The 13463-nt window shown below is 38.3% G+C and overlaps 3 protein-coding genes across 4 annotated transcripts in view; 2 read left to right on the top strand and 1 right to left on the bottom strand.

Annotated features, from left to right (window-relative positions):
• The window catches only part of homer3b (homer scaffold protein 3b), a 50965-nt gene extending 45849 nt beyond the window's left edge, over positions 1-5116 (top strand). Inside the window, exon 11 of the mRNA XM_085373327.1 lies at positions 617-5116. Within this exon, the coding sequence (XP_085229453.1) occupies positions 617-802 (186 nt within the window). The 3' untranslated portion in view covers positions 803-5116. The remainder of the gene's footprint in view (positions 1-616) is intronic.
• Positions 5117-5669: 553 nt separating this feature from the next.
• Positions 5670-7595, bottom strand: uba52 (ubiquitin A-52 residue ribosomal protein fusion product 1). Of its 2 annotated transcripts, XM_085373325.1 has the most exons (5): positions 7563-7595; positions 7023-7134; positions 6547-6633; positions 6137-6239; positions 5671-5814 (listed from the first exon to the last, which is right to left on the bottom strand). In XM_085373325.1, the coding sequence occupies exons 2-5, from the start codon at positions 7123-7125 to the stop codon at positions 5721-5723; spliced, it is 387 nt and encodes a 128-aa protein (XP_085229451.1). In that variant the 5' UTR covers positions 7126-7134; positions 7563-7595; the 3' UTR covers positions 5671-5720. The 2 variants fall into 2 exon arrangements, with proteins under 2 accessions (XP_085229452.1, XP_085229451.1); XM_085373326.1 differs by lacking the exon at positions 7563-7595 and having other exon boundaries at positions 5670-5814; positions 7023-7132.
• A 1190-nt stretch (positions 7596-8785) lies between these two features.
• On the top strand, positions 8786-12047 carry LOC146617874 (uncharacterized). Its single transcript, XM_085373539.1, is given in 7 exon segments — positions 8786-8902; positions 8938-9260; positions 9597-9663; positions 10271-10294; positions 10297-10364; positions 11648-11675; positions 11934-12047. Coding segments are annotated over 7 exon segments (741 nt in total).
• Positions 12048-13463: the final 1416 nt, after the last annotated feature.

The following is a 13463-nucleotide window of genomic DNA, read 5'->3' as shown; positions in this document are numbered from 1 at the left end:
ATCTACAAAGGTGAACTGAGGGCTTCAAGGAGAAAACAAATTGGATTGAATTTCCTTCTTAATGCTTGAGATGAGACTTGATGCATATTGCATAGCTTTTATTAGGTCCTCTATCATTCTTACCGGGGGTGTCAGTTGTGAATTATCTGTATTCATATTTGACCTTTGCTGTCCTTGGATTTATTCCATAAAGTACTCATCTCTGCTTTTTCGCATACAGAATTACCCCATAAAACAGGAAACTGCAGATTTGAATTTGGATTATAAACAGTTTAAACTGAATTGCTCCGAGAGGAGTTTTTTAGCAAATTTTATAGCAGTCGGCAGCCGCAGTATCTCCCTGGAATACATCTGTTTTACAGCATATTTTCTGAAGTTTAAATGTATAGAAACACAATATAAAGGCATAAAGGCCTGTACTTTTTCTACTCGGTTAATTGTGATCTGGTTTTTCCCAAAACATAACTTGTCGATCTTGTCAACATATTCTGGAGAAACTAACATTTATGGCATTTTGTGGATAAGAATGTGGGCAAAGATGCACTTTTGGTAGCAATTACTGGGTTAAATGAAAAGAGAAAAATGAAAACCTGAATTAATAACCGTGCTTCTGCAGGATCTGGAGAGACGAAATGTGGAGCTGGAGGATCGCGTTCAAAGCTCAGAAAAAACCCTGGCCTCCAACCGGGAGGAGCAGGCGCACGCGGAGGTTGAGGTACGACGGATCATTGACGTTCTGGACATCAAAATCGGTGACCTGAACAACCTGAGAGAGAGTCTGGCAAAACTGGTCAGCAAGTAGCCACAGCAGGAGCTGGGGTGCATCTCCACAGTCTCGTTCCCTCCAGTTTAACTGATCTAACAGCAGAGACGGGATCAGAGCAACATGGAGGCAAACACACTATAGTTGAACTTTCTTTGTTTTTCACCATCAGTCCAGCATTGGAAACCTCTTAAAGGTGCTATGTGCAGAGCAAACCACCTGTGCTGTTTGCCATTCACACCATTCATATAAAAGTCCTGTTGCTGGTGCCATAAAAATGAGCACTTTTCAGACTTTTTTATCTCCTCATTCAGACATGAGTCAGATTTACATTATAGCTTCCCTCAGACGCACCCACAAAGTGATGCAATCTTTGCAATACATGGAGCATTGGAGAGTTTTAGTGACTTAAACACACTCTGCCAATGCTGAAACATTACTGAGTAAAAAGAGATCTTGTACTGAGCCTCCTGCATCGCCCTCCACATTGCATTCCTCAGATTACCTCGCGTCTTGGCGAGCCCTGTCCTCTTTTTCCCTCTGCTATGCTAAAGTGATCTGTAAATGTTACTCGGTCCACCCTAGTAGGATTGCAGTCGCAACATAGAAAAGTTACTGCAGTGTTCATTTGGATGTAAACCGATGCATTCAAATGCCGTGCGGTAAATGGAAAGAAGTGCATGTCCGAAAGTGGATTTTGTCAAAGTCTGACCTTGTGATTTTCAGTAGTAAAGAAGAGAGGTGAAGCATTTCATCCTAATGGTACATAACACCCTGAGTTGATTACCGTAGAATTTTGCAAAGGCCGATATTGAAGGAAGATTTTTACCTGACAGGGAAAGTAGGAAGTCTGAAACCCTCGAACCATGAAACTGCAGCGCTGTAAGAGCAAGGGTTTCATCAACCTTGGGAGAGCTGTGAAATCAAATATAATCTGCTTTTATATTTTATAGCTACATTAAACATAAACAACTTTTCATAAACCTCCATATTTGGGTCATAGAAACAAAGTGGCTTTCCATAAATGCTTATTTCAGTGCAGTTTTGGCAGAAGCGTTTTCGCTTTTTTCAGTTCTTAAATGTACGTATTTGTCATGTCTGCTTTTAAAAAGTGACGATCCTCTGCTGATACTGTGGAGATGCACCCGGTAAAAGTGTGAGCTGTGTAAGAGCTTCTGGAAGCAAAGGCCCTGAATAAACTCTGCTCCAGTTCACCATCATCAGCCTAGACTGGTCTGACACCAGCCCGAACATCTACAAACTCAGAGATGCAACAACCTGCTCCCATTCTGTCTCCTCCATCGCCAGCGTACAACTGTTTTTGTTCATGTTTTATAAGGACTGCTCTTTCTCACCACTTACTCTATTATTTATGTTCATCGATGAGTTACTCGCAGTTAGGATGGAGAAAACGGCCACAAATGTTGCAAAATTCAAGCTGCAGGAACTGAGTTTGTTATGGAGAGTAATATCAGCAGCTCTGGTCTGTACACGTGCCGTTTTCCCACCCGGACACTGAGATTGCACTTCACAACGTGTGTGCCAAGTTTTATTTTGTTTACATTTGTCCGTGTTCACAAAGTTATATAACAATTCTGCTTAATGTACTTTTTCCTTGTTGCTTAACACTATCAGTTACCATAATAGTAATAACCCTAGAGAGAGGCTCGGTGGAGCTGCAGAGTAGATCACTACAAGAGCCCTGCATGAGCTCTGCAGAAGCCCCATACCTGCCAAGAAATGTGAAGCTGTGTGTGTGTGTTTACTAATACTGGTTCAAAACCATTGATGTGAGGACATTTGGAACGACCCCAACAACTTTAAAGGGTACTTTAAAGGGACAGTTACCCCCAAAATGTACATGTTTTTGCTCTGGTGAGGGTGACGATTAGAAGCATCTATGCATTCTCTTGAACATAATGACCACAAACACAAACAATGCATTTGAAATCAAAGAAATAGCAGAACGTTTGACCCTGGTACTTTGGTGTGAGCAGGTTTGTGTAGGAGTTAGTTTCTTTCTGCCCAACTGCACTCACCAACCAAACGAAGATTGCAGCTAGTCAAGTTTACAACAGAGCTGAGGAGGCTGCTGTTAACGTTTACATGCTGTCACACTGTTATGAGTAGAAACTTCTCATTACAGGTAGATCCAGTGATACAGCTGATAGGCTTGGTTAAGTAGAAAGAATATAAATCTTACATCAATCTGCTCACAAGGTAAATCTGCCTTTTAGTTCCATTATATTAACTAGCACATGCCTGTGCTGTAGGATTGTTTGCTGTGTTACAGGTGTGTAAAGTCTAAAATCAGGTCAGTTTAAAAGCCTGTCGCTAGTTGATTGCCAGGCAATCTATACTATATCATAAACAACTGAAACTTTTTGGATATAAATCAGATGCTATTGTTATGAAATAATAAGATTTGATGCTTTTATAAGGTGTTAAATGCTAAAAACAAACAAAAACAGGTTGTTTTAACCCATTACTAGGTGGCTGTCATGTGATATGGATAAGAACCTTCCTAGGATGTACCTGTGTGCCAACTTTAGTTGCTCAAGTACTGGTCGTGTAGGAGGAGCTGGAGGAAACAAATTTTGCATATGATAATAAAATCTGTGTATTATAGTAAGATGAGAAAGTAGATATGTCTACAGCTGAGGTCAAATAGATTTAGATGGATAAATAAAACTATTGATGTATCTTATTTTGAGGTGAAATGTCCCTTAAGGCTTTGCTAAGCACGAGTGTCCTCACATAAATGGTGAAACATGCGAGGATGTGTGCGTGTAACCTCGGACCGCTCCAGTTAAAAGCACAACTGCATAAGTTTTAGTAAATTGGTACTTAATTGACTTGTCTGTCAGTGCTGTTTGAGAATTTCTGATGCACAATATCTATCGATCTTTGCTTCTTGCCCTGTAATGAGTTATTGATTCCTTCGTATGACAGTAATAGTCTAGGTACAAATAAGGTGCAGGTCTTTGCAGCTGGTGATGCAGTGACTGCCAGAATCGTAACATGTCAAATTGTGAAATGTGTTAATGTAATAAACTACAATATAATGTAATAGCATCCCGTTATTACCCCCTCTTACTTTCCTTGTTAGTGTTATAGCATGTTCAGCTGCCAGTGTGTATGATATACTGATTTAGGATTCTCTTAAGTTTTAGTGCAGATAATCAAAAGAATTGCTGCAGCAGTTCTAATTCTGAATGTACTAAATATGTTAATAATGACACATTTCTGCATTATATTGCTATTATCACATTAACACTTGGTATAAAGATTGATATTTCATCACTTTGACAAGTTACAAAAGGTCTGGGGGTTTCTAACATCAGCTGCTACATGCAACAATTAACAAATTAGCAATAAAAAAAATTCTAGCTTAATTGCCTGTTAATAGTTGATACACGCATTTTTTGTCATCGCTCCACCAGATTATGCGAATTTGCTACCAGCCTTTAGTAAGCATGAAGAAAACAGGCTAGCAGCTCCTCTCAATAAGCTCCACATGAATGACATCAGAAACACTTCAAACGGCCTTATTCCTGTTTGAGTGCTGCACAATGATACTGTGTTAACACAGGCATAGTTCTTGTGTGCTGCGAGATTAAATACTTTTTCCTTTTAGAATAAGGATAATTAAGCATTTCACAACACATGATTATGATACAAAATATAATCAGTGGTCTTAAAACAGACTAATGTGCAGTATTATTGTGTAGCTACATAACATGAAAGGAGTAATCCAACTCATATTTCAGGACCTGTTGAGTTAAATTGCACTTCTGTCTCCTTTTAGAGATTTGGTGTTTTATTATCATCATCATCTGTGGCTGCAATGATAAACCACGTTTTACTACTGCACTTTATGGTTCTGTTCAAATATGCCTGTCCTGAAGAGTTAATAATACACTTTGATACCCCTTATTGTAAAGTCTCACGATACATTTTGTGAAATGCAGATCACCAGATGTTTGAAGGATATATTTTTGAACTTGAGTGTGGATCCCTCAGAAAATACGGTGGAATAAGGACTTTTTAAAAAACCGTCTGTTGCCCGCTCTGAGAGATCGCAGTACCAAAGATGTCCAACAGAAGCCACAACTGGAATCGACAAACAGCCAATTTATGAGTGACACTGATCTTCATCTCATGTCAGCTTTTACCCATCATTCATTGCTTTCTGACACATTTAACCTTTCAGTATGACTAAATACCTCAGAATAGTTTAGTTCAGGTTAGTCTCATTGAAGTGTTGTGAAGTACAAGGTACGAAAACTGAATCTGAGGAGAGCAGGTGCTTGTATGGGATTTGTATATAAATGTTTTAAACATTAAAACTGTCATGCAAAGTCACTGCTGTGGTTCTTGTGTGATGAAAACCCCCCAAAAACCTGGTGTTAATCCTCACATTTCCACTTTTTTTATTTATGAAATAGTTCAAGTTCACTATTCCCTTCATGTTGCTTGGGTTAGAACAGTAATCAGTGAGAAAGCTTGTATTTAATCATCAGCCAGATAAAACCTGCACACTAACTTCTAAATCACTACACCAGCTGCGTATTTTGTTGCCCAACATTGATGTCAATTGACACCTTTTGTTGTAAACTACACAAAATTATCATCATCTAGTTTTGGAACAGATCTTAAGTTTAATCCTAAACCAGATCCAAGAAGCAGGTTTCATGAGTATCCCAGGACTTAATTGGAAGCTCTTGTTAAATCCCAATAGTCAATTACACCAGCTTCACCTTACTGCAGTTAATCTGGTTACTTTTTCCTGGCTGTTAATTTAGCCAGCACAGCCTTATGGTCACTTTTCAAGTGAATTTAACAAACACACACCTTTACATGTTCATTAAATAACACAAATCAGACAAGCAGCAGTTTTTTTTCTACATTTATTTTAACACAAAATAGCACAAAGTGCCAATTTAGTTGTAAATGTTTACTTCAGCTTCTTCTTGGGACGAAGGTTGTTGGTGTGTCCGCACTTCTTCTTGCGGCAGTTGACAGCACGGGGGTGCAGACGGGCATAGCACCTGCAAAACAAAAAGGTCAGCGTACCAATTTAAAAACATTCAGGGTTTAGAAATGAAAAAGATCCTGAGAAAACCCACTTCAGCCAAAAACTAAGGTCAGCTGTTCCCAACTGCCATTTCAGGTGACACTAAAGCACTGTGCAACCAAACCAAAGTAATTCTATCTACCTGATTATTTCTCAATTCAAATATATACAAAGACCTCCAAATGTAGTTTATAAGGTCCTCTACCAACACTGAATTATATATTTAAAATGTATATCAACAGAAATAAGAGCAGGCCTGAGGATAATCAAATTTTCATACTTAGGACTGGACTTACTTGCGGCAGATCATCTTGTCGCAGTTGTATTTCTGGGCCAGTTGCCTGAGTGAGGGCTCAATGATGCCACCACGCAGACGCAGAACCAGATGGAGAGTAGACTCTGGTGAACAGTAAATACATCATGTTAATGTCAAATTTATATTTAAACAGAAAGCCTACTCTACCAGGAAAACTGATGCACACCTTGGTTATTTAAAAGTCAATCAAAAATCATTTAACACAGAAATAATGACACCATACCATAGCTACATATCCAAAATGGTGTTATATACAAACTACTGGCAACTGCAGCAAAGTGCATTTGTGATATAAAGCAAATTTAATGAGTACTTTCTCATAACGCTTATATAATAGGCAGCTTGTCTACTGTGTGCTACTGCCAATTTCAGAAACAACACAGCCGTTACCTTTTTGGATGTTGTAGTCGGACAGTGTGCGGCCATCCTCCAGCTGTTTGCCAGCAAAGATCAGACGCTGCTGATCAGGGGGAATTCCTGTAAACACAACACTAGTCAACCAATCTGCACTTTAACATGAACATTAACTACAACAGAATCTAAAGCTAAATCACTTCACAGGTTGCTCCAAACAAGTCCATCTATGTCACCTTTGTGGTCTAATGTGTGATTTTGAGTGCAAACCTATTTCAACTTGTACCCTAAACCATAACAGTCTTAAAGGCAAAGAACCCACGTTTCTAATTCAAAACCACAGCCACTAGAGTTCTGGACACTAAATATCTACCAATTCGCAGTTTCATGTATTAAAATGTAGAGTCTGGCACACTCGAATTGTCCCTTTTTAAGGTGTAGACCAATTACATCTTGAGCAGCCAAATATTTTTCAAGAAGTCACAAACGTCACTTTAGACGAGTTAGCTCACCTTCCTTGTCCTGGATCTTTGCCTTGACATTTTCAATAGTGTCACTGGGCTCCACCTCAAGGGTGATGGTCTTCCCCGTCAACGTCTTCACGAAGATCTGCATGTTTGCAGGCTGTTCACAGAAAAATGACGTTAGCTTTACTTTTAGCCGTGTAGCTACTTAGCTCGCTGACTGATCACAGTAAAAACCGAATCGCCTGCGAGATGAATAAAAAAGCTAGATCATAAAAGATTTCGGAACTTTTATCCTAATAAATAAAGTCTTTTCATCATTTTGCCGACTGTCGGCGCTTTTGGTAGGTTAGCATTACATTAGCAAGCGCTAGCAGAAGAGGCTCGTTGCAGGCCTTGCCACATGCTTATCGTCAGCGCGGAATTTAATCACAATTATGTCAATTTTATTCGTTGAAACTAATGTAAGACTACATCAAACATACATGCTGTCATTAAAGGATGAAAGCGATATTGTTTTACTCAACTTCAAACATTTATTATAATCTTAAAAACGTTAAATATTGCTGAACAAAACGTTCTACCCACCCGGCCGCTAGCTGAGCCTCAACGAAAAGAGAGCGGAAGAGGCTGACGCTGAAATACGTCACTTCCTAATTTGCTGTCTCTTTGAGAATAAAATGTGATTTGAAGTCAAAGTGTTTACATTTTTAAAACTTTATTTTTTCATTATGAAAACATCTTAGATATTTCCCCTTTCATTTAGCTGTAATAATCAGATCTGTACACCACGGAGGCTTATAAACAGACAACTGGAGCGAGCAGTGTAATTCGCTCTGACACTTCATACAAATCAGTTAATTAAATAATACCGGCATAAAATAAGCGAATATAACGATTGACAGAGTGCCGACTCTCATTGTGAATTAAATGAGCCTGTGAAGATTCAGAGTGGTCAAAAATGAACTTTGACGGACACCTGCTGTTGAAGAACTGGAAGTGACTGCGATCACCGACAACCCGTATGAATGAAACAAAAAGAGGCTGCTTTTTCAAATGTATGCATTTCCATATCTAACTTGAATTTTGTGTCTTATCAAAGCTTTTTAAATATATTCTGTATTTTAATTGAGCTCTCGTTATTTAAAATGCTCCCTAAAGCCTATGTTCCACTGTAATGTTGAAATGATCATGCTGTATTGCAAAAGGACATTTTAGGTAATCTACAGCTGTGAAAAATAAACTTTTTAGCTTATTTTGTGACAAAGACGGATTATTTTGTTTTATATTTTAATCATTTCAAAACATAGACCGTTAAGCTTATGCCCATATTTTTAAAATGAGTTAAGTGCCAAATGCATTTTTATTATCTATGATTATGTATTATGGTACCAATAGACAAGACTTTATAGAATTAACGCCACCTTGAAAAGGCAAAGAGGAGTCTACTGTGTCCTCAGCAAGGCATTTTTCTGTTTTGGAAAATTCTCATACCTAAAATAACACATATCCTTATTATGGAAATACATCTTCCTGCTGAATAATTTTGTGTCCACTCCACTCACTGTCTTCGACAGGTAACAGGACACCACAGTATTTATTTTTCTCTCTGCAGGAGCAGCAAGCAGCAGTATCAACATTACCATGTTCCACAGCACAGACGTTTCTCTGGTGAAGCATTGCAGCATTTTCTTTACCTGCTTCAGAATCATATTTATGCTAAACAAGCAATTTACAGTAACTCAAGTAGGACAGTTGTGGTATTAAGTATGACTGTCTTGTTGGAGAAAACACTGATTTCAGCCCGTCGAATGGGGAAAGAGCTGCTCCCATCGACCAACATCCCATTTTTGTACAGAAACGTTCCAGATGCATACTCAACCTGTTTCCAAGAGGACTTCCAGCATTTTAATTTAAGGTAGAGCCATGTCATCACCCTGTCCCAGCCCAGGGGCATGCCAAGGACTTGGGGTACACTGAGTACTTCACAGAGACAGCGGTGTCCTACCAGCATCACTCATTGCCACAGATTCTCCTGATCCCACGTGCCATGCATAAAACTAACTTCAAGATGGAAACAGACTCTCGGATAGCTGAATACCTCACCACGCATGCCCAGAATTTCCAGGCTCATTCCTTACAACTCCCTCAGAGACCCATCCGACCAACATTCGCCACCATTAGGATCCAGCATGTGGAAAAGCTTCTGGAAAGCACCATCCGAGTGAGCTTCATTCCACACTCTGGCTCTCCTTTTGTTAAAGCTACAGTTAAACATCTAGCTTAGTAAAATATACACAATTAAAATATAATCAGATTAATTGTTTTGGATTTTCTGGTAAAATTGAAAAATCCACATTAGATAATGGACTCCTTGCTAAAGTGACATTTGACTGACATGAATATTAATCAGATCTGGGTGTTTACACTCAAGAAGAAGGTAAACCTTTTCAAAATGCCGTCCTTTCAATGTCATCACCTTGTAACAAATAACACGTATGGGACCTCTTGTGATTGTGAGCACTCATCTATGAATCCAGGAGAATGTAATGTTTAACAAAATCATTAATTTCTCTGTAGAAGACAGAGTCCCACAAATAAAGGGGACGTGTGTGATCACAGCTTTGTCTCCGAGTACAACAACACCTTTCAGGGAACTTGGAGCAGGGCTGCTCAATCAGTGAAACGGGTAATAAAGTGGGTGCAGCATCTCTTACGTCATGAGACATCGCAATGATAGCTTTATATTCTGATAACGACGTGGCAGGGATGATAATCTGAACTGCTTGATATAAACTGTTCTAGTAGGACAAATATTTACTCTGATAGAAATTTCCATGAAAAAATTGAAATTCTCAAAATTCTCACAACTGAACTTTTCAACCTTATACCTGATTTAGGTCACATAAAAGTCGTAATTAATTAACAATAAAATTAGCAATAAATTAACAATAAAATAATATAAAGGTAAAATAACCTAACACTGACTACAGCTTTTCAACTACATGCAATAAATGTATTACCCACAGGTTTCTCATACATTTGCACCCAATGCCATAACTGCAGGTCATGATTAATAACTGAATTTAGTGTCTTCCCTGTAAATCCTCATCTGCTCCAGGGAACCCATTTTCTTAGGTCTATTGTCAGCTGTGTGCATAGTCTGACCTTGAGTGTCAACTTAAAGTAGATGTGCAGAAGTGAAAAGAGTATTGACCTTTTCATGAAGTTTTCCAGGACATGGGTGTTATCAGCACACAAATCATAACGGTGGCTGTTGTTTTGTTTCCCTCCAGCACACCTCTTCAGTGCCTTTGGGTTTGATCGTGTCAAGATTGTGGAAAGACAGACGACCCACGCTACATCATTCAGTCAGCCCGGTGTCTGCAGGTCTGCAACCTTTCTGCTTCACTGGAAAACCCCTTCCACATGATCGGCTGTATACACAAAGATGTCAAATAGTAGAAGCAATTAATGCCATAGTGCCTGGTGCCTCTCTTTATAGCTCTTTTTTGATGCAGTAGTCCTGCTTGAGATTTAAGATGTACAGTAACATTTACATCCAGTTGATTCAAAGGTAATTTTAAAATGATGCAAAATACGAAAATTATTACTAGTTTCTGGACTCCCCACTACACAAATAATAAATGAATTATCTATGTTTTTGATACAGGCAGCCTGTGGTGAAAGAGCAAGCACAACACTGCTTCAACGGACTCCTGGTCCTCCACAGCTAGGGAGGACTTTTGTTACCACAACCTGGGTTAGAATATTCTTCCATGCCCACACAGGCTTTTTTTCCCTAGTATTCATTCTTGGTAACTAATAATTCACAACACCGGAATTATTAAATCAAGCTAAGCAAAAGTTTATGGCCCTTGGATACCAAGAAAGAGGCTGGCATCCAAAGGCTATGCTCATTGTTACACGAACTCTTTGTCTAATTTGAGGAGACATGACTCAGCAGGAACACTTTTACTTGATGATGGTCTGCATTCATCTGCTATACTCAGTGTTTAAATGTTAATATTTGACTACAAGTTTAAAACCAGATTATCTTTTTGAGTTTTTTTTGTATATTATGTTTCCAATCTTTCTGTCTTAGTAAAAAGTCTAAAAAAAATAAAATTAGAGTGAGGTCATGGATTACAGTTTGATACAGGTTTTCACCTGAATGATCTGTAGGTTGACTGTGCGACTAAAAGTTTCTTTTAAAATCAAAAGTATTATGATACGATATTAGGATAAAAATGCAAGGCTATTATATTATTCTGTCTTCATTTATCTGCCTGGATTCATCTGTTTTGTTTATTTCCCAGAAGCTCCAGTTGTTAGGATTCAAAAGCACAAAATGTTAGTTCTCTACACAAGGGATGGATGAGAGGATGTCAGTCCCCACCAACAAAATCTCCTTCTCTGATGTAAGATAGCACACCTCCTGCTTAGTTTTGTATTTTAAACATTCACTAACAGATAAAGAATGGTTGTTTTTCACTTCAGGTTAACTTGACTCATAGAGCCTGGACTTACATTTGATGATGATGTATTTTGCTATGTTAAGCTTGATGTAATGATCCTCCTGTGTTATATCTGATGCTACTACTATTTTTTCTTTTTCTTTCTTGCTCAAAGAGATATGTGAATATATTAAACATTTTCATTGTGTCTGACAGAACAAGGGTTGGGCCTCAGCACCACCAAGTACGACTACCTTCTTTTAAAGACGAACAGGAAAACTCTGCATCGGTCAATCAACACGGTGCAAAAATTAATTTCTCCCCTTTATTGTGTGAAGGAGCCAGGATTGTGATATCTGCTCCCAAATTAGTAAAAATAATATTAGTGGCAAGACTACTTGCACTAATTATATACATTCTATTTCCTTCCATTTTTGTCTTATCCTGTGAATCATTAAATAATATTGATTATTCTGTTTATTGATCTTTGTTGTTTAAATAGAGCAACATCAGGTTTCCACTGGTCCAGCAGCATTTCAGAACCACCAGCAGTGAGGACTACGCAATCAAACCCTTGAACCTGCATCACACAGGCTGCAGTCACGTCTCTCATTAGGCGTCATGTGACTGAGAATAGCATTTTTTGTTAACAAAGAGTGTTAAAGAGAATATGTGATTATTACTGATATTGTTATTGTTTTTTCTTTAAAGGCTTCTAAAAATGAATAAATCCATGTTTTAAAATTTCACGTAACTGTTTTCATGTAGCAGTGTGAATGATTAAAAAGGTCAAACACAGGTACTACGTTTTCTGCAAGCTTCTACAAAAAACAAACATGTACTGTTGTTCAAATGTATCCTCGTGTTAATCTTTTGCCATGATCCTCGAGTTCTTTAAAAATTACAAATCTGTTAAGTTCAGGTGTTTTTTTGTTTTTTGTTTTTCAGAGAACTGCAGAAGAATTCCCATGAACTTGCTGGCCTGATCATAATAAATAAATGTTTACCCAGGCTAGCACTGTGTGAAATGTTGAGTCAGTGTACAAGTGCGGCTTTAGCAGTTAGATGGCTTAAACATAAACCTTTAGCCTCATCTGCAATATCTTGCAGAGTTAAAGCGGCCTCGAACCCGACTGTCCTGCTTCCACCCTGTTTATACTGTCAACGCTGACTGCCAAGAAGAAGGTTACCGTGTGTTTTGGAGAAATATTCTCATCCCCTCCTTCAAGCATGACTGACCACAAAACTCCATAAAAACAATCCATGTTGTAGCAATACACAGCCTTGACACAGAGAAGCAGGCCCTGATGATAAAATAGTAATAATAGTAATAATAAGAAGCCTGCAATGGAAGCAAGTAGGGGTAAACAAACTGACGCGACAAACTGACAAACTGAGTTCATCAACCTTAAAGGCAACAGTCCAGTTACGGGCTGGAAAGTTAGCAGGCCAGCCAGGGAGACAGAGCAATATCAGATTAAACTCCAGAATGACCAGATTAGAAAATATCAGCACTTAAAGTAAATGGAAATGATTAATAATTAAGCTTTCAAGACATAGAAGTTTAATATTAACGAGTGCTTATAAAGGACAACTATGATTTCACTGATTTATCTGAACTGCTGTAGACATGAAAGCCCAATACATGAAAATAATGAATATACAGCATATTGCGCTGATACAACATTAGACAGAAAATGCTGAAAAGGATGTTTTTATTTTTTACATTTGATTTGATTTATTAATAATCACATTTTTATCATTAATTGACGAAACTCTACAAACACAAAAAAACCGAGTGAGTAATATGATCATATCACAACTTAATCAAGTTTAGACCAACATGTGAGCAGATCTTTCAGCTGGGGCACATGACTGAGATGCAAACAAGAAAACACTTTTCATTGCCCTTGTTCTCCTCCTTTTTAAACGCCTGACATGCGTCCAGGCACGTCTGCCTCACAACTGTCACAGAGAGGCTTTTACATTTCAAGTTTAAAACACACTTTTTGGTATTTATAATGCAAATAGA

Source organism: Diplotaxodon limnothrissa, linkage group LG15 (genome assembly GCF_057381915.1).
Source record: "Diplotaxodon limnothrissa isolate DT_005_m linkage group LG15, D_limnothrissa_male_GT1.1, whole genome shotgun sequence".
Taxonomy (NCBI): Eukaryota; Metazoa; Chordata; class Actinopteri; order Cichliformes; family Cichlidae; genus Diplotaxodon; species Diplotaxodon limnothrissa.
This window is presented reverse-complemented; position numbering and strand designations above follow the sequence as displayed.

Bases quoted from the DNA above. Each gene is read 5' to 3' on its own strand.
- uba52 (XM_085373325.1), bottom strand. From the start codon at position 7,125: ATGCAGATCTTCGTGAAGACGTTGACGGGGAAGACCATCACCCTTGAG. The intron at 6,634-7,022 runs GTGAGCTAACTC...TTGTGTTTACAG, and splicing joins AAAGATCCAGGACAAGGAAG to GAATTCCCCCTGATCAGCAG. The intron at 5,815-6,136 runs GTAAGTCCAGTC...TTTGTTTTGCAG, and splicing joins GACAAGATGATCTGCCGCAA to GTGCTATGCCCGTCTGCACC.